Genomic DNA, 20768 nt, shown 5'->3' on the forward strand with positions numbered 1-20768 from the left:
ACCTTCATCTGTTTATAGTAGCCATCATTGGCTATTGTATATTACATGTTGTATGTTATTTTATGTTAATCTATATTGTATGTTAATCCAGACACACCAGGCTCTGTGCAAAGATAATGGATTGTGAAGCAGGGGGGAATCTGAGCTGGGAAGTAAAACTTGGGAGATTATCGAGGCAAACATTGAAAGCAAGGGTCAGAGGAGGCAGTGTGGAGAAGCAGGTGCCAACAGGAGGGTCAGGAATAGAGCAATGGGAACATCTGATAAGAAGGCCCCAAGGAGAAGCATAAGGATAAGGAAGCTGTCAGAATTACAGTCAGCTTTGAGAGGCACCTTGTTAAACATTCAGGCAAATTGAGGCTTTCAGGTTTATCTGGTAGAAAAATCCTTTAGTATGCAAGGCTCTTTAAATACTGTTTATAAACAATACAGAGTTACTCTAATTTCACTTAAGAGGTATTTCTTTTCTTTAAAAGGATAATTTACATTAAGAAACACAAATTTAGACTCTAAACTATCGAGGAAAGCATTAGTTTCTCAGTGGAACTAGCTTGGAGCCAGTAGGCTGTCGTGAGAGTACCTAGGCACACAAATAGGTTGAAGTCCATGGTGGCTGCTTCTGCATTCACAGGTGAGGAGAGGGAGTGAGAAAAGAAACCACCAGGCAGGTCCTGAGATAAGGCAGTATTGTGGGATGCTCACATCAGCCCTCTTACTTTCATAGTTAGGGAGTGACCTCACTACCAAGATTAATGTCGAGAAGTAAGCCTATTGCAACCTCATCCTAAATCCTCTTTTAAAAGCTTATCTGGATATTTTTCACAGTTCTACATAATTAACATGCTTATTAGGAAGTATATGCAAGGGGCTACCATTCCAGAGACTCTGATGGTGGATCCTGGGCCCTGGAGGCATGGCAGAGAGGCAGCTTGCTTCAGTCCTATAACTGACCGTTCACATAGAGGATTCACTCCGCAGGTTAAATAAGTGCGTTGTTTGTGCATAAGATTCTTATTTGATTAGACAGTCTACTTGTTAGATAGTACTTTTGAAGTACTTTTTCTAGATTTTAAGTAACTCATTAAGTTTACTACTTTCTTGTAGAACTCTGATGTTAGGTAAAGGAAAACAGTTAAATTCCAGTTTAAGGAACCTTTCAAATCATGTTTTTGGAGTGTTTTGAACTCCTTCATCTGACTAATAGATCTGAAGCCAACGGGAAACCAGCTGGTCCTTTTTGAAGGGAAACTTTACCAAGCAGTCACAAGAATAAAGAATTATTTTGCCCTTATTCCAGCATTCAGACATGAGATCATAGTGGTATTTCAGTATCTCTTTTGACTCACCAGTGTCTCCAGCTAAACAATTTCTTGGTGAACAGTTCATGTGAAACTGTCAAAACTGTACCTGTAAAAAAGGACCAAAGTAGTAGCCAGAGAACCCCAGCATTTAAAAAAAACAAAACAAAACAGGTGTTCTGAAATGTAAAGTGCTAATTTAAAATTTTGGTATCAGAATTAATCCCAAGGTGTTCATTACTGCTAAAAATCAGTCTGTGGGGAAGGAATGTGATATCTTAAGAGTTGTAGATTAAAGCAAGAAACTTTGTTTTAGCAAAATTGCAAAAGTGTGCCAAATATTTAACATTATATGTCAGGGCTGAACACGTCTGAGCTAGCTCACATGTGGAACTTCCTTCAGGACACTCTAGAATTCATTATGAACTGAAATTGTGGAAGGTATTTTAATATACTGGAAGGTAAAAGGAATATATAAAGAAGCTGTAAAGAGAAAACAGGGCAGATTGACAAAAATAAAAAACATTTTATTTCCTAAGTAGTGCTCTAGAAAGACAGATAAATATTAGAGGAGTAGCTCATAGAGTATAGGAAGCAAGAATGTTCTGAAAGATTCAGATTTACCAACAAAGATCAAATTTTGGTTGATATTGCAAAATAGCCTTAACAACATATATTTCTTTACCTCGGAACCAAGTATAAAAAAATGCAGAACACAGAAACTTAGCATTGAACTGCTTTGCTATAATATTCATTTTGGAACTATTGTCTCAGATTGTTATGGTTTACTCTACTCTTGTGCAATATGCATGAAAGTATTTGATGTGACAGTTTTTTCAACATTTGTTTTTTAGTGCAATCAGCAATACTTTGGGGCTCTGCAGAGGAAATAAGAAAAAGGTTAATGGGAACCTGTTGATCATCTTATCTGTGGTCAGACATCACTACTTAATATATTAGAGGTTCAAAACATATTCAGGGATGTGAAGTAAACAAGTTAGAGTATTTCAAAACTTTGTATGTTCATCTTTTTCTTTCCTGTTCCAGAGGCGTTGTTTTAATTTTTTCCTGCCCAAATCAGTTTTAATTATACTTTGTCTATGTTCCATTCCTTTCCTTTGTGTATCTCTGCCTCTCTAATCCTATTTCTCCTATCTACTTCTTATCACCATCTCCAGTTGCCCTCACCTCCTTCCTTTTTATTTTCAACTCTCTTATTATGGGTCACAGCTGTTCTGTTTCCTGCCCACCCAGTCTCTTCCTATGCCAACAAATACAGACGTGAGTGGAGCTGCTTAGAAACCATTCTACTCATTTTAAGAGGACCAGACTTTCTGATTTATTAGTTGTAATCCTACAATCATAGAAAGAGTATCTAGGAGTGCTTAGAAAGACTTTTTTTTCCTTTTAGTTGTGTGGTATTTTTATTTGAAGTATAATTTATATATAGTAAAATTCACCTTTTCTACTATACAGTTTTATGAGTTTTGACAAATTTGTACAGTTTGTATATACATCAACACAGTCAAGGTAACACAGTCAAGGTAAGGAAGAGTTCAATCACCCCCCCAAAATTCTCTCCTGCTCTTTTGTTGTCAGCCTGTCCCTCGTACCCCCAGCTCCTAGCAACCAGTGATCTGTCTTCTGTCCCTATAGTTTTGCCTTTTCCCTAATGTCATATAAATGAAATCATACATTAAAGAATGGAATCATACAGTATGTAGCCTTTTTTTCCTTTTTAAAAAAAACTGTGGTTAAATATATATGTAACATAAAATTTATCAGTTTAACCATTTTTAAAAATATCCACTTATTTACTTGGTTGTGCTGAGTCTTAGTTGCGGCAGGAGGGCTCCTTAGTTGTGGCACATGGGCTCCTTAATTGTGGCATGGGAACTTAGTTGCAGCATGCATGTGGGATCTATTTCCCTGACTAGCAATCGAACCCGGGCCCCCTGCATTGGGAGTGCAGAGTCTTAACCACTGCACCACAAGGGAAGTCCCCCAGCTTACCCATTTTTACGTGTACAGTTCAATAGTGTTAAGTATATTCACATTTCTGTGGAACCAGTCTATAGAACTCTTTTCATCTTGCAAAACTGACATTCTGTATACCCTTTAAACAAAAACTCCCCATTCCTCTTTTCCCCCCAGGACCTGGAAACTACCCTTCTGCTCTTTGTCTCTACGAATCTGACTACTCTAGGTAACTTACGTATATAGGTGGAATCATATAGTATTTATCTTTTTGTGACTAATTTATCCCACTTAGCATAATGTCCTGAAGGTTCTCCCATGTTGTAGTGTGTATAAGAATTTCCTTCCATTCTGAGGCTCAGTAATACTCCACTGTATGTATGGTGTTTGTACCAGATTTCATTTATCCGTGTATCAGTGGACTCTTGGGTTGCTTCTGTCTTTTGACTATTGTGAATGACACTGCTATGAACATTGTTATACAAATATATTTTAGATATTTACCAAGAAGTGGAGTTGCTAGATCATATGGTTATTCTATTCTCAGTTTTTTGAGGGACTGCCATGCTGTTTTCCACAGCAGCTGCACCATTCCCACCAAGAGTGCACAGGGGTTCCAATTTCTTCACAGTCTCACCAACACTTGTTATTTTCTGTTTCTTTGATAGTAGCCCTCCTAATGGGTATGAGGTGGTATTTCATTTTGAATTTGATTTGTATTTCCCTAATGATTAGCGGTGTTGAGCATCTTTTCAAGTGCTTACTGGCCATTTGTGTATCTTCTTTGGAGAAATATTTATTCTAGTCCTTTGCCCATGTTTTGATCAGGCTGCTTGTTTTTTGTTGTTGTTGGGTTGTAGGAGTTCTTCATATATTCTGGATATATGATTTGCAGATTTTCCAATTTGGGGGTTGCCTCTTCACTGTCTTGATTGTATCCTTTGGTGCACAGAAATTCTAAGTTTTGCCATAGTCCAAATGTATCTGTTTTTTCTTTTATTGTGTGTGCTTTCTGTGATATATCCAAGAAACCATTGCAAGTCCAATGTCATGAAGCTTTTCACGTATGTTTTCTTCTTAACAGTTTTATAGTTTTCACTATTATGCTTAGGTCTTTGATCCATTTTAGTTAATTTTTGCATATGGTGTGAGACACAGAACTAATTTCATTCTTTTGCATGTGGATATGCAGTTTTCCCAGCACCATTTGTTGAAGAAACTGTCGCTTCCCCACTGAATGGCCATGGCAACTATATATGTGAAAATCATTTAACCACACATGTGAGGGTTTATTTCCGGACTCTGTTCCTTTGGTCTGTATGTCTGCCTTTATGTCAATACCACATTGTTTTGATTACTGTAGCTTTGTAATAAGTTTGAAATCAAGAAATGTGGAATCTCTAACTTTGTTCTTCTTTTTCAAGATTGTTTTATCTATTCAGAGTTTCTTAAGATGCCATGTGAATTTTAGGATGGATTTTTCTGTTTCTTCAAAAAGTACTGTTGAGGTTTTGATAGGGATTATGTTGAATTTGTAGATCACTTTGGATTGTATTGACATCTTCACAGTATTAAATCTTCTAATCCATCTACATGGTATGTCTTTCTGTTTATTTGTGTATTCTTTAATTTCATTCAGCAACACTTTATAGTTATCACTGCACATGTCTTTCACCTTCTTGGTTAAGTTTATTCCAAAGTAGTTTATTCTGTTCAATACGATTGTGAGTGGAATTGTTTTCTTAATTTCCTTTGCAGATGTTCAATGTGTATAGAATCACAACTTGTTTTCGTGTGCTGATTTTTGTATCCTGAAACTTTGCGAACTCATTTGTTCTAACAGCTTTTTTGTGGAATCTTTAGGGTGATCTACATATAAGGTCATCTGCAACAGAGATAATTTTACTTCTTCCTTTCCAATTTAAATGCCTCATTTCTTTTTCTTGCCTAATTCCTCTGGCTGGGACTTCCTATACCATATTGAATTTGAAGTGGTGAAAGTAGTCATCCTTCTCCTGTTTCTGATCTTAAAGGAAAAGGCTTCAGTCTCTCACTTTTGAGTCTGATATTAATTAAGTGCTTTTCTTATATGGCCTTTTTTATGTTAGGTATTTTCTTTCGATTTCTGGTTTATTGAGTGTTTTGAATCAAAAAACGGTGTTGAAATTTGTCAAATGCTTTTTTTGCATCAATTGAGATGATCACGTGGGTTTTTTTCCTTCATTCTCCTAATGTGTTGTGTTATATTGATTTTTGTTTGTTGATCCACTCTTGCATTCTGGAATCTCTTTTCATTTTTCAAATAGTGTCTTTCAAAGAGACTGTTTCAATTTTTATAAAATCCTTTTTTCTCAGTTTTTTAAAATGAATCATCCTTTTGGTGTTGTATCTAAGAAATCTTTGCTTAACTTGAAGGACACAAAGATTTCCTCTTATGGTTTCTTCTAGAAGTTTATAGTTTTATATTTTGAGTTAATTTTTGTATAGAATATGAGATATGAGTCAATTTTTCCTTTTGTATGTGGTTATCCAGTTTCAGCACTATTTGTTTAAAAGACTATTCTTTCTCCTTTGGATTGCTGTAGACCTTTTATAACTATCTTCATTTTAATCATTTTCAGATATTTTCCTGTCTTTGTGGAGATCCAAGTTTCGATCTCATATCATAGTCTTTCACCTGAAAAACTTTCTTTAATATTTCTTATAGTATATGTCTGTTGGTGATGAATTCTCTCATCTGTTGTTTGTCTGAAAAACTCTTTATTTCAGTTTCATTTAGAGAGGTATTTTGTTGCATGTAGAATTCTGAATTGAGAATTGTTTTCTTTCATGACTGTCACTCCATAGTCTTCTGGTTTTTTTTTTCCTTTGTCTTCTGAATTACTTAGCTTGTGATGAGAAACCTACTGTAGTTGTTACTTTTTTTCCTCCATATGTTTTTGAGCTTTTTGGATCTGTGGTTTAATGTCTTTTATTATTTTTTGAAAATTCTTAGCCATTAGCTCTTCAAATATTTCTTCTGCCTTTTTCTCTCTTTTCCTTCTGGGATTCCAGTTACACATTTGTTGAACAGTTTGATATTGCCCCACATCTTGGATACCCTGTTTCTTTTTTTATTCTTTTTTCTATTTGTGTTTCAGTTTGGCTAATTTCTGTTTGTCTGGTTTCAAGTTCACTGGCTTATGCAGCTAGGTCACATTTACTAATGAGCTTGTCAAAAGAATTCATCTCTATTATCATGTTCTGTACTTCTAGCATTTCCATTTGACTCTTATAGTTTCCATCTCTGTTGACATTCAACATCTTATGATACAGGGTGTCCTCCTTTTCCATTAAAACCTTTAACATAGCTATTTTACATTCCTTGTTTGATAAATACTACACTGGGGGATATCTGTAGGTGTGACTCTGTTGATTGTTTTTTTCTCTTGGCAGTAGGATTTTTCCCCTTGCTTTTTGGTATGTCTTATAATTTTTTTATTGAATGTCCAAAGTAAGGCATTCAATAAAGATAAATAGTATTTACTTCTAGAGGTTGCCCTGACTCTTCTGCTAGGCTGTTATTGTGGAGGTTAAGCTGGTTTACTCAGGGGTTGACCTGAATTTGGAATTTGTTGTTGCTCTGGTTGCCATAGTACATCACAGGCGGTAAACATGTCTGGCCTTACTGTGTGCTTAGAGTTGGGATTGGGTTGCTAGAAGGTTTTCTTACTGTTTCTGCTCCACCTTCAGCTTTTGGTCTTTTCTATGTACCTTTGCCTCAGAGAGGGTCTGTTTCTTGACCTTCCCCCAGTAGAAGGCTGCTGTCAGCTTGGTGATAGGGTTCTCTGTTGTCCTTGTCCAGCCTCAGTCTTGGGTCCCAGGGTATCAGGGTGGGGTTCTCTCAGTGATCCTGTCCCCCTCCAAGTAGCAGATAAATTCAGCCTTGTAAATTTGAGGGTCTTATACAAGAGTTTCTTGCCCTTTCCCCCAAGATTGGAGACCTCTGATAATCTAGGACCTCTAATAGTCTAGGACCATTTTTGTTCTTTTCACAGGGTTGCAGAGTTTTATTCTCCTACTTTTCCCCTAGCCATCACAGGTCTTCACCTGTGTCTGGGAGGGTGAGGGTAACAATATTTTCTCCCCATCTTCCAGTGGTTTAAGGCTTTGTTTCCATAAAGGAAAAGGATCCTGACCATGCTTTGTGGCTCTTCCATAGTGGTGGCCTCTCCCCTCACCCAAGGATCCCTGCAGCTTCTGTCACTGTGGAGTTTGAGGCCCAACACAGTGGCACATAGGATGCATTCTGGTTCACTAACTTGAAAGCTGTCCAAACCTCATCCTTTTGGGTTTTTACGGAGGCTCCATTACATAGACATAATTCATTAACTCATTGGCCGTTGGTGATTGATTTGGTCTCCAGCCCCTCTTCCCTGGAAATCAGGGATTGGGACTGAAAGTTCCAACTCTCTTCCCATGGTTGGCAGTCAGTACCCCCTTCTTTAGGGGGTCCCCAAAGTCACTTCATTAACAAACTCAATTGTGGCTGAACAGGGCTTGTTATGAATAACAAGACACGTTTCACCGTTATGACTCTGGATCAGTTTCAGGAACTAAGGACAAAAGACCAAATATTATTTAAAAAATGCTTCCGTTGCTCTTATTGTTTAGGAAATTCTAAGGATTTGGGGAACTTTTGAGCTAGGAACCATGGGCAAAGACCAAAATATATGTTTATTATAAATCACAATATTACAGATGCATAGTGGTCTTTTTTTTTTTTAAGTTATACGTATATTAGTTTGTTTGCTAGTTCTGCCCTAACAGATACCACAGTCTGGGGCTTAAACAAGAGACGTTTATTTTCTGTAGGCTGGAAGTCTGAGATCAGGGTGTTGACAGGGTTGTTTCTCCGAAGACTTCTCCTTGGCTTGCAGGTGCCTTCTTCCATTGTCTTCACATGACCTTCCTCAACGCATGTCTGTGTTCTCATCTCCTCTTCTTATAAGGACACCAGTCATCTTGGATCAGGAATCACCTTAATGACCCCATTTAACTTAATTACCTCTTTTAAGACCCTGTCTCCAGTTATACTCATATTTTGAGGTACTGGGGGTTAGTACTTTAACATATTCATTTGTGAGCAGACACAATTCAGCCCATAATGCAAAGAATTGAAAAAAAACAAACAGTACCAACCAGCAGAACTTTCTGTGATGATGAAAAGTCACGTGTGGCTATTGGGTATCTGAAATGTGCCCAGAGGGACTGAGAAGCTGAATTTTTTACTTTATTTAATTCTGAGCAATTTAAATTTAAATGGCCACATTGCAACTAGTGGGTAACATTTGGACAGTACAGACTTAACTAATCTCTTCATTTGATGTATGAAGAACTGAAGATCAAAATGGTTGAGAGACTAATCCGAGATCACGCAAATAATGATTGAAATAATTGTGATGTAGGCTGAGTTCTCAAATTCTTAATGGACTTTGCTACCTATAGATTGTAAAATAAAACCTGGAGAAATAAAATATGAAAACACTCATTTTTGTTCTTTTTCCTTTTATAAAGACAGGGTAATCTTATAATTGTGAAATTTTCAACAAATATGTTTTAGAAATATTCAAAAATCATTTTTTCTGCTTTTTAATTTTTAAGAGGTTTGCTATTTGCGTGTATCAAGTGCTTAAATTAGTTCAGTAAGGTTTTTGTTGTCAGATTGTAGAGTCCATTTAAATAAAATGAATGTCTGAGTGGAAAAATTGGTAGATGGTTAAAAAATCTATAATTCAGTTAGGGCAGGTGAATTGGTTCATGCTTTACTCAGAAAATCTGAATTTGGAAAATCATTTCACAAAAGAAGAAATGGAGAGAGCTTTCTCTTTAAGGATAGAAATGGGTTGTTAAGTTAATCGCTTAACTTAATGTTTGATTTTGTCCTTTCATGTTTGATGAGATTTTTTCTGTAAACTTCAGAAAATTTTTAACTTTTCATTTAAATCTAATTTTAAACTTACGGAAAAATTAGAAAAACTGTACAGAGAATCCCCATATACCCTCACTCAGCTTACCTTCATGTTAACATCTTACATAACTAAGGTATGATTATCAAAACCAGGAAATTAATGTTGATAGAATACTACTAAACTACAGATCTCAGTTTTCACCAATGTCTCTTTTTTGTTCTAAGAACCCATCCAGGATCCCACATTGCATTTATTTCTTCTTAGCGTCTTCCATGCTGTTTCTCAGGCTTACCTTTTCTTGACACTTTTGAAGTGTGCCAATCAGTTATTTTGTAGAATGTTCTTTGGTTTGGGTTTATATGATTTTTTTAAAAATTGGAATTATGGTTATGCATTTTGGGGAAGAATGCCACAGAAATGATCTTGTTGTGCTGATGTATCTTCTTACTGGTGATGAGCTTTAGAAATCTTGATGATTGAAATGATGCTTTCTTTTATACAGTGTGTATTAAGATTACTATAAAATATCAATCCACCAGAACATTTGCTCTGTGATGCAAATGACTTTATTTATTTATTTATTTATTTATTTATTTATTTATTTATTTATTATTTGGGGGGGGGGTACACCAAGTTCAATCATCTGTTTTTATACACATATCCCCGTATTCCCTCCCTCGACTCCCCCCCACCCTCCCTCGAGTCCCCCACATCGACCCCTCCCAAAATGCTGATTAAGGAAAGCTATTATCATCACTAGTTAGTTAATGGGACGAGGTTGGTAGAATTTCACAAATAGGAATAAACTGTTCAATAATGAGAAAGAGAAACCACCTTTTTTCTTTCAAATGAGGTAATTCTTTCTTCATTGGAAAGTTGAGAAAGGAATTATCAAGAGAGGGGTCTTCTCACCTAATAGAATTGTCTTTGTAATAGAAAATTGTCTTGGTTGAGATACTTAACTCTGGCTAGCTTGTCAGGTGGAACATTAAATGAGGAAAAAGGTGATTGCTTTAGTTTTCTGTAAGTGACACTGGAATTCTATCAGAAGTTCTTAGAACCAGTTTCTAGGTGTAGCCTATCACATGACCTGAATTCAGTTTATTGCAGCAAATTTCATATTGGGGGCATTTAAAAATTCTGAATAAGATGAAATAAATCAACGATTTCAAAAGAAATACTATATCACATGACCTTATTGACAACTGAAGCATCCTCATGTGTTTCATATGAAGGAAAGAAATCGTACTTCAGGCTTTGATACTCTTAAAAAATATTGGATGTTGTTAGGTTTTGTTTATAGATACTTTTCGAGATATAATGTTTATTCCTCAAAACAGAATGCGTAGAAACTCTTCTGTAGGTATTTGGATCTGTCACAATGAAGGGAACTCTTCCATATTTTAACTCTCTTAGTTTGATAGCTTTTATATTTCTTTACTCGGTAGGTTTCATTCACTAGGATCATTTCAGTGAAATATTTGTGTTTTTATTCTATTGGGGCTGTCTTTGAAACATTCATGGATTATAAACCAAATAATAGAACTGAGTACTGCTGTCTCTTCAGAGTAACAATATTCAGTGTAATGGGTACGATTTTCTTTTCTTTTCTTTTAGTTCAGCAATCAGCAAACATTGGGAGGCTGAACTGGCTACCCTCAAAGGAAATAATGCCAAACTCACTGCAGCCCTGTTGGAGTCCACTGCCAATGTGAAACAATGGAAACAGCAACTTGCTGCCTATCAAGAGGAAGCAGAACGTCTGCACAAGCGGGTCAGTTCGGGGCTGCTATCGATAAGGATTTATGACTGACAGATTTTCTTGATCAGAGGAAATTTACATGTAGATTCAGTACAGGGACATCTTCTGTAGATTTTTGTTGGTTATCAAAACATATATGTGGGTTGTATTATATGTGGGTTTATTGGTTAAGAAAAATATTTTCTGCAGTTTAAGGAGAGCGAAGACTATACAGGTTTTGGAGTCCAGACACCAGATTTCGAATTCCTGTTGTGCCACTTATTAGCTGTCTGACCTTTGGTAACTTATTCCCCTCTGTCTGCTCAGTATTCTCATCTATAAAATAGGAATGATAGTATAGACTCTTTACAATTCCTGTGAAAATCGAGATACTGAATTGACATGTAATTGCTGAGTTAATGGTACTGCTTGTATTATTTTATTGTTTCTTACAGAACAATTTGAAAAATACAGGTAGAAAATTCTTTATAAAAGTTGGTAATAATACAAATATCAGGCAGTAAAAGAAAAATCAGACATCCTAATACCATTAATATCAGGAGACCAAACAATTACTTACAAAGAATTTTTTTATTCAGAGTATATGCATTCACTCGACAGGAAGCAGATGCCACTAATTTCTGTTTTTAAAAAAGATGCCAAAGAAGTGAAGTCCATAGACAATAGGAAATGGGCTTAGTATCAGAGCACAGTTTTAGGAGTGCAATAGCACCAGGATGACAGGGGGGAAGTAAGATAGAAGTTGAATAGACAGGAGGGAGAGTAAGAACCCTGAGTAAACACCATTCCGTCCTAAGTATAAAAGTTAACTCATGAGGGGGAAGAGGCAAGCTGTTGTTTAATGAGTATAGTGTTTACGTTTTGTAAGATGAAAAGCTCTGGAGATCTGTTTCACAACAGTGTGAATACACTTAATGCTACTTAACTGTACATTTAAAAATGGATAAGATGATAACTTTTACTGTTTTTTATTGTTTTTTACTGCAATAAAAAAATTAACTTAGGACAGTTGACTTGTCCAAAAAACATTCAGCCCTTGAGGAATTTTTGCTTTAAATAGTCAGTTGAATTTTAAAGAATTTAAGAAATGAGGTATTTTATTTACTCACATAGTGATAATTTCCAGTGCTCTTCTTTCCTTCCTGTAGGTCTAAATTATGTATTTTTTCCCTTCAGCCTGAGTAGCCTCCTTTAGCATTTTTTTGTATTTCAAGTGTACTGGCAACAAGTTCTCTCAGCTTTTGTGTGTGTGTGTACGTACATACATATATATATACACATACATATATATATATATTTACTACAGGTTGCGTTCTCCTATTTCTTCACATATCTAGTCATTTTTGGTTGTATATTGGACATGGTCAATGAGATGATGTTATAGAGCCCATAGATTCTGTCATCTTTCTCTAAACATTCATTGTTGATTTTTGTTTCAGCAAGCAGCTAAATTACTTGTAGAGTATAGTCATTCCTTGGTATCTGAGGGGGATTGGTTCCAGGACGGGGACACACACACACACACACACACCCCACCCTGCCTCGTGGATATGAATATTCATGGATGCTCAAGCTCTTCTTGTAAAATTGCATAGTACTGTCGTCCCTTTGTATCCACAGGTTTCACATCCACTATGGGTATGGAGGGCTGACTGTACTTTGAATTTTTGGAAGTGTAGACTTATGCTTTAGTAGTTGGTTTACTTCTGTTTTGTTCTTAATTCTAGGGTGAATCCTGGAGTCCTGAGAAGTCTTTATTTCTAAGGCATAACCCTTCTGGGGTTTCAGTGAGAAGCTTGAGGTGCTTTACTAAGGCCTAATTTAGTGAGACCCTCACCTCTGTGGTGAGCACTACTGCAGCTCAGCTCTTTCAGCCTTCTAGCTTTTCTCCCACACCCCCGAACCCTCGGGTGTCTATATGCTTTTTAGAGGCCTTCTTTTCATACAGTTCCCTGAATTTCTAGTTGCTTCAGCTGTTCTGAGGCATCCCCCAGTCCGTCAGACTGCTTAGGAAAATAAGATCTCAGGTTTTTGCTTGAGTTCTAGTCACGCAATGTAGCCAGACTGCACAGTGCCTTCAGGCAAAAAATTGTAAATGTGTATCTTACTCAATATGATGCCTTCTTTCAGTCTTTTGCTCAATTTGGTCACTCACCAGGGCTTTCTAACAGTTGATGTTTACATTTTGCCCACGATTTGCAGTTGTTATCTGGGGGAAAGTTAATCCAATAAAAACTACTCCACCATTATCAAAACTGGAATTCCTCATGAAGAATTTATTACCTAATTGGACAAAAAAACAAATAAATGTTAAACAGTAAGGAAATAATTCCCAAGATTTTTGAACGTCGTTGGGTATTGTGGACTGGAGAGCCTTGAGCACTTGAATAGATAGGAATGACTTCCTAGAGAAGTGCATTGTGAGCTGAGAGTTGAGGGTTTGGTAAGTTCTGAGTGGTTTTCAAGAGGTGAGAGAAGACATTCTAGTTAAGTCAACAAGATGGATGTGAGCATGGTTTGTTCTTAGGACGAGGAGATTTGCCTGCTTTCACTTGAAAGTGCATACTAGGTGTCTTGGGCAATGAGATGTTTAAGTAGTTTGCGGCTAGCTTGTGGAGGACCTGAAAGTTTAATTTGATGCTATGAAAAAGATGAGCCATTGAAAGGCTTTTAATGGAGCAGTCACACAATGAAAGATGGATGTTAGCAGTTTGCAGAAGAGATAAAAATAGACAAAGGATATAATTAGGTCCACTGGCAGGTCATTGCTCTTGTTTACACCTGGATGATAAGGGTCTGCACAAGGCTATTAGTGCATGAATAGAAAGCAAGAAAGTGATATGAAAGGTAGAGTGACAGAACATGGAGGTTAATTCAATATTTGGAAAATGCGAGGGACAGAAATTTGCTGTTTCCTTAGTACTACAATTTATTGTACTCTAGTCACTCAAAATGTATGAGATCCTGACGTGTAGAGAGCTTTGATAAGGTGTGTGTGTTTATGTTGACTTCTGTCTATTTTGAGTGTTTTTGGATGGTATAACCTTTAGGAACAATGCCCTCTCTGTTCTCTCAAAAAATAGCAAGTGCACATTAAAAGTTATGTGCTCTCTGGGCCTCAGTAAGTTTGTATTGAGTAGAGAACTGTTCTCTTATTGATGTGAAGATATTCTAGTATCAAACGATTTGTTATATTTTAAGCATATCTTTTCTTCCAGATTCCTTTACATTTTAGAGATGGATTTGAAAAATTTCTCACTTCGGCAAGGCCAGTTTTCAGAACCCATATTTAATTTGAAGGCTACAGACGGAGGGCAGATGGCTGATTTTGAATCTGTTTTCAGAAGGAATTTTGAACAGGGTTCTCTACTGTCATTAATCACTTAATTTGTTTCCCTAACCTTTTCATGACCAAGTCTAATTGTTTCCTTTGGTCTTTTTCCTTAGTCCTAAATTGGTATTTTTAAAGAATTAATTCTATTCATTCTACCCTATCTTAATATTTCTCAAAATTAATTTTCATATATTGATTCCAGATTCATTATTCATTATATATTATATGTCTTCAGCAAGAAATCTTTTGAAATTTAATCTGTGTTCCCATTTAATTTTAGGTTACTGAGCTTGAATGTGTTAGTAGCCAAGCAAATGCAGTGCATTCCCATAAGACAGAATTAAATCAGACGATACAAGAACTGGAAGAGACACTGAAAGTGAAGGAAGAGGTATTTGCTACTTTTCACTCCTTTGAAATCTAAAATATGTGTACAAGTACTAGAGTCTGTGTCAGATTTAAAGGTACTTTATGCAATAAGGTAAGGTTGTGGGGTGCTTTTAGGATGAAATGTTTCTTGAGTGATGTTAAGCTTGTTCCTGTTTTCCCCATCCCTGTGTCTGGTGTTATGAACGCTGGTGAGGCAGTCAGACTGAGATACTGCCTCTTGCCTTCTGTGTGACAGTTGCATTCGTACGGTGAACAGACAACCATTAGACGTTAAGTGAATTTTACAGGCTGTTGCTTTTTCTAGTTTCCAGTCAAAGGATTTAATATTCTAGGAAAGAATTATATCCACGAAGCTTGAAGCAACCTTAAAATGTTCAGATTGCTGTTTCTAAGCAGTGCTATACCAAAGCCACCAAGTTGACTATTTGCTTAAGATTATTCTGTGCTAGACAACATACCCATGACGATGAATTTACCCCTTGAAATCAATATAACAGAATGTTTTTTAAATCATCTTTTTTCTAAAGACTGGGACAGTAATTTCAGGGAAAAATAAGGCCTTGTTCCTTGATATAGCTGAAGTATTGTTGTTAAAGGTGTTGCTCTACTTTTTCTAGGAAATAGAAAGATTAAAACAAGAAATTGATAATGCCAGAGAACTACAAGAACAGAGGGACTCTTTGACTCAGAAACTACAGGTGAGCTATAATAAAAATTTTATTCATTTCTGCATCGAGGGGCATCAATCATTCTTTCACATAGTAATGACGTTATTTTCTGCAATTCCGTTTTGTAGGTTGTTGGTCATTTTTCTTTTCCAGGACTTCTGATTCATGCCCGCTCATTGATTTCTCAGAAATTACTTGATAATTTCATCTAGGTAGCTTATCATCATAGATGGTCGTTTATAAATTGTCTTTAGTAAATTATTTTAGAAATGTCTACTTTTTAACATAAAAAGTACTCTGAACTTAAAAATTTTTCAAATGGCTTATATTCAGTTTTGGAATTCTGCTCATTTATTTTTTACTCTGAACTAACGTATGAATTACAGCAGTGGTTGTGCCCTAATGGAAATCAAGGTAGTGTTCTTTTTCTTTCTTTGCTCTAATTAATTTTACTCACTTTTCTTGGTATAAATAGTATGCTTCCTGACTCTGATTCACATACACATATCCTGTGTCAGTGTTAATCAGCCATGGTTGGGGAAGATTTTTCAAAATTACAACCAAAACCTCCTCCTACCAGCTTAGGCACTTTTCTTATACCCCATGGCCTCAAGAAGGGTTCGGACCACTTCAGGGTTTGGAATAGTGAGAAATGTTTGTATAGAGTGAGGAATTTGGGAGAAAAGGTGAAAAGTGGGACCTGAAAGCCTAGGATTGGAAGGAGTACCTAGATTGTAATAAGAGTGACCAACATTTATTGAGTGCTTACTATGTACCAAATACTGCACTTAACTTACATTATACATTTAATCCATATAACAGTCATATGAGGAAGCTAAGCCTTGGATAAGTTAATGTGTCCAACCTATATTTACATGAGCACAAATTCTGTGACAACAGAGACCCTTCATAAAACAGATTCTTCATATGAAATGAGATATTTCCCTCTTCCTCTCCCATCACTGACTTTCCACAGCCTGGGAAAAATGAAGTTGCTTGTTTTGGTCTGCCCTGGTAAATAGTGTTCCTATATTTTTAACCATCTGTGTAGATTAGTGGCTCTCAACTGGGGATAATTTTGGGCCCTGGGATCATTCAGCAACGTGTGAAGATATTTCTGATTTTCACAAGTACGGTGGTGGAATTGACATCTCGTAGATTGAAGCCAAGATTGCTACTTAACATTGAATTATCCAGCCCAGAATTTCAAGAGTCCCAAAGTTGAGAAGACCTTGGTGTAGAATTAAAATATGAAGCATGTAATCAGGGCTGGAAGAAATGGGGGAAATGCAGGCTAGTTTTGTCTTTTGTTTTGGTTTGGCTCCCATTGTTTAATTACTTGCTTTGATACAGGCAGTTGCTAGGCACTTACATGCATTAGCTCTAACTCTCACAGTAACAGGTGTGGTATCCCCATTTTGAAAGAGAAGGCAGCAGTTCAGAGGTGTTAACAAGTTTAATTAAGCACTTAGCTAGAAAGTAGTGAAGCCTAGATTTGTTTTGAATCCCAAAATCTCTGTTCTTTCTGCATTACCACACTGTTTCTGCAGCCAAGCACCCAAGCCATCCCTAATAATTCTTGGGAAATTTTTTTTTCAGTTATGTACACATTTACATTGTCACAGAGAAACCAAGAAATGATTTATTCATGTCAGACTTCTAAGTGTATTTCATCATTGATTGAGCAGTAATTGAACTTTACAGCTGGCATCTAGAGTTGTGACTGTCAAGTCTTAGCTGTTTTTTAACTGAATATCAAAAATACTTATCAAGACAGCCTACCTGGAATAGGACAGGGAAGCTTTCAGTAAACCTAATGGTGAATTCTAAAAGGCCAAGCCACAGAAATAGCTTGTTTTTCCAGTTTGAAGAAAGTTCCTCCTATATAGCCTCGCCCCTCCTACCTAAACAACTGGTTGTCAAAAGTTCTAGCACTCTTGAACCTCCATTCGTAAATTCAGTCCAAAAAATTGGGATCATTAAATTTCTGGGATAGTAAAGGAACTTTGCATGGATTTGGATTGTAGGTATGAATCTGGATAAAAAATTCATAGTTTTAGGTAAATTAAAAATAGTATGATATGACTTTTCTAATTTGCAACTGTTTTTTTCCTTAAATATCAATGTAACATATGCTCATTATAAAAAGTTTAGAAAAATGTAACTTAGCAAAGGAAAAAACCATAATCCCATCATCCTAGAGCAAAGCATTTAGAATTTCCTTCCCCCAATGTTTGTTTGGATAACTTTTTCTTTACGTGAGACGTATAGATACCAATTTGCTGTCTTACTTTCCGAACTTAACATTATGTCATAAGCTGCATATGTCATATGGCTGTATACTATTCTCCTATATAGATGCACCATGATTTTCTTCCCACATTCTTCTAGGGATGGTCATTTGTTTTCAGTGTTAGCTATAGTAAATAATGTCATAATGAATCTTTTACATAATCCTTGCCTTACTGATTATTTCTTTAAGATGAACTTTTTAAGAAGAATTACTCAGTGCCAATGTTTTTCAATTACTTACGCTGAGAAATTGATGACTGAAATAGCAGGATACCCTCTGGATATTGGTCTCCTCCTCTCTTTGCTGTCTGATAGGGAACAAAGGCGTAGCTTACTATTTTTTCTTTAGTATTATCATTTTTTTGATGACAGGTTTTCTGTATGTTTATTGTCATCATTCTGTATCTTGAAGGCACCAAGTGCATTTTCACCTTAGAGTACCTGGCACATCCTTGCGTGGAGTTCTGAGCCCCTAGATCTTCAAATGGGCTGGTTTCTAGTGTAATTTAGGTCTTGTCTCACATGTTAATTTCTCTGATTTCCCAATTTAAGCACCACTCTGCAGGCCGCCACCCCTCCCCAGTACTCTTTAATATTATTGCCATGTCTTATTTTCCTCATAGCAGTTATCATTGTATGAAATGATCTTTTTTAAAATTTATTTTTAAACTTTTTATTTTGAAGAAATTTCACACTTGCAGAAAAGTTGCAAGAATAATACAAAGATTTTTCATGTACCTTTCACCCACATCCCCTAGTTGTTAACATTTTTGCCATATTTGTTTTGTTTTATCATTCTGGAACTCTCTCTCGGTATGTATTCATATTTTTTCTAAATGTTTGAGAATAAGTTCCAAATATATCCCTTTACTTTTAAACACTTCAACGTGTGTTTTCTTCTTTTTTATATTTAATTTTTAATTTTTATTGGAGTATAGTTGGTTTACAATGTTGTGTTAGTTGCTGCTGTACAGCAAAGTGAATCCGTTATACATATACATATACACACTCTTTTTTAGATTCTTTTCCCATATAGGTCGTGACAGAGTATTGAGTAGAATTCCCTGTGCTATACAGTAGGTTCTTATTACCTATTTTATATAGAGTAGTGCGTATGTGTCAATCCCAGTCTCCCAAATTATCCCCCACCTTTCCCCTCTGGTAACCATAAGTTTTTCTACATCTGCGACTCTATTTCTTTTTGTAAATAAGTTCATTTGTACCATTTTTTAAGATTCCACATATAAGTGATATCATATGATATTTGTCTTTCTCTGACTGACTTCACTCAGTATGACAGTCTCTTCAATATGTACTTTCTAAGAGTAGGACAGTCTCTTAGATAACCATCAAAAGCAAGAAATTATCTAAGGACTTTATTCAAATTCCCGTAATTGTCCTAATAATCCTCTTTGTAACAGAATTCTAAAAATTGTTTTTCTGGTCCAGGATTCATTCCAGGATCTCAAGTTGCATTTAGTTGTCATGCCTATTTATTTTGTTGTTTAAATTGTCCCAGATTTGGCACGTGGGAACCTTTTTAATCCTGCTTCTATATCCTTTGGATGTGACCCTATCATTTTTTAAAGAACTTCGTGTTTTAGCTCAACTAGATATTCCAGGTTCATCTTGTACATCTCAGCTCCAACCTTGAAATTAGCTGTTTCTTCAAAGAAAAATTTCTTTTAGCAAAGTTTGGTATTTAGAAACCAAGTTCTGGGCACTAGATACACTTTTTGCTATTGAGATGTCATTGTTTCTAGGCCCTTTTAATAATCAGATCTAGAAGTACACACGCAGCATGTTATGTCCATTACAATAGCTATATTGAAAAAAACAAACCTGAAATCATACTCATACCTCCATTGCAGTACTATGGAGTTCATTTTAGCCTTCCCCATATTCCTGTTTGTAACTCCTTTCCCTAATATTAAGAAATCACAATATGTTTTTCTGCTTGCTTAGTCCTTGAAAGCGCAGAAAGTAATTTCTAATTCCTACCACTGCCAAAACAACAACAACAACAAAACCCTGCTAATTAAGGATCAGTATTCTTTTTCTCCTTAGCCTGTGTTCAAAAGTTAGTTAAGTTACTTCTCCATTCCCCCTTTTGGTTGGTTAGTTATTCATTTGAAATACACTTATGTTCATTTGTATCTTATTATATTCCATATTTTTTCTTCCCCATTCTTCTTTATTTTGTATTTATATGCATTTACTGAGCATATGAAACTTTAACATGGTTCTAAAAGTCAGAACTATTCAGAAAGATACCTTCAGAGAAGTGTCATTCTGTCTAATCCAGTCTACCCCCATTCTTACCTTCCTTTCCCATCTGCTCCATGTGGGTAACCAATCTCATTAGTTTCTGGTTTATCCTTTCTGTGTTTCTTTTTACACAAATGAACAGATATTATGTCTGTTTTTTAATTTCCTCCCCTTTTTTCTTACACAAGTAGTAACATACTCTACTCTTCCACACTTTGCTTTTTCTGTCTAAGGTATATCCTGGAAATCACTCTGTCAGTTCATAGAGATCTTGTTCATTCTTTTTTTAGCTGTATAGTACTTCATTTGTATGTGTGATAGTTTTTTCAACGTCACTCCTTTATATGGGTATTTAGGTTGTTTCCAGTATTCTGTGACAGTACTGCAGTGAGTAATCTTGTGCATAGGTATTTTGTTATTGCTGGAGATGTGTCTACAGGGTAAACTCTTAGAAGCGAGATTTCTAAGTGAGAATGTGAAATTGTCAAATTCCTCTCCACGATGGATTGTGCCAACTTTCCCTCCTATCATTAGTGTGAGCGAGTGCCTGTTTCTCCACAGCCTCACCAACAAAATGTGTTCCCATACTGTTTAACTTTTGGCAATGTATGATAGTTGAGAAATGATCATTTTAATTTATGTATCTCATATTATGAGTAAGACTAAACATCTTTCATAAGCTTAAAGGCCATTTTGGTATCTTTTTGTACCTATGCAGATTGTGTATTCATGTCTTTTGCCCTTTTTTCTATATATACATATTGTTTATATATTGTTTCTTTCCTATAGTTTTTGATCGTTCTTCCAGAATTTTTCAGTTCTTTCTTT

General features: G+C 35.9%; 1 protein-coding gene across 3 annotated transcripts in view; it reads left to right on the plus strand.

Annotated features, from left to right (window-relative positions):
* The window catches only part of HOMER1 (homer scaffold protein 1), a 119644-nt gene that overhangs the window by 90196 nt on the left and 8680 nt on the right, over positions 1 to 20768 (plus strand). For all 3 annotated transcript variants that reach the window (XM_057740400.1, XM_057740401.1, XM_057740399.1), the window contains 3 exons: positions 10844 to 11000; positions 14603 to 14713; positions 15330 to 15410. In XM_057740400.1, the coding sequence (XP_057596383.1) occupies positions 10844 to 11000; positions 14603 to 14713; positions 15330 to 15410 (349 nt within the window). The remainder of the gene's footprint in view (positions 1 to 10843; positions 11001 to 14602; positions 14714 to 15329; positions 15411 to 20768) is intronic.

The sequence above is a fragment of the Hippopotamus amphibius genome, chromosome 1, assembly GCF_030028045.1.
Source record: "Hippopotamus amphibius kiboko isolate mHipAmp2 chromosome 1, mHipAmp2.hap2, whole genome shotgun sequence".
NCBI classification, from domain to species: domain Eukaryota; kingdom Metazoa; phylum Chordata; class Mammalia; order Artiodactyla; family Hippopotamidae; genus Hippopotamus; species Hippopotamus amphibius.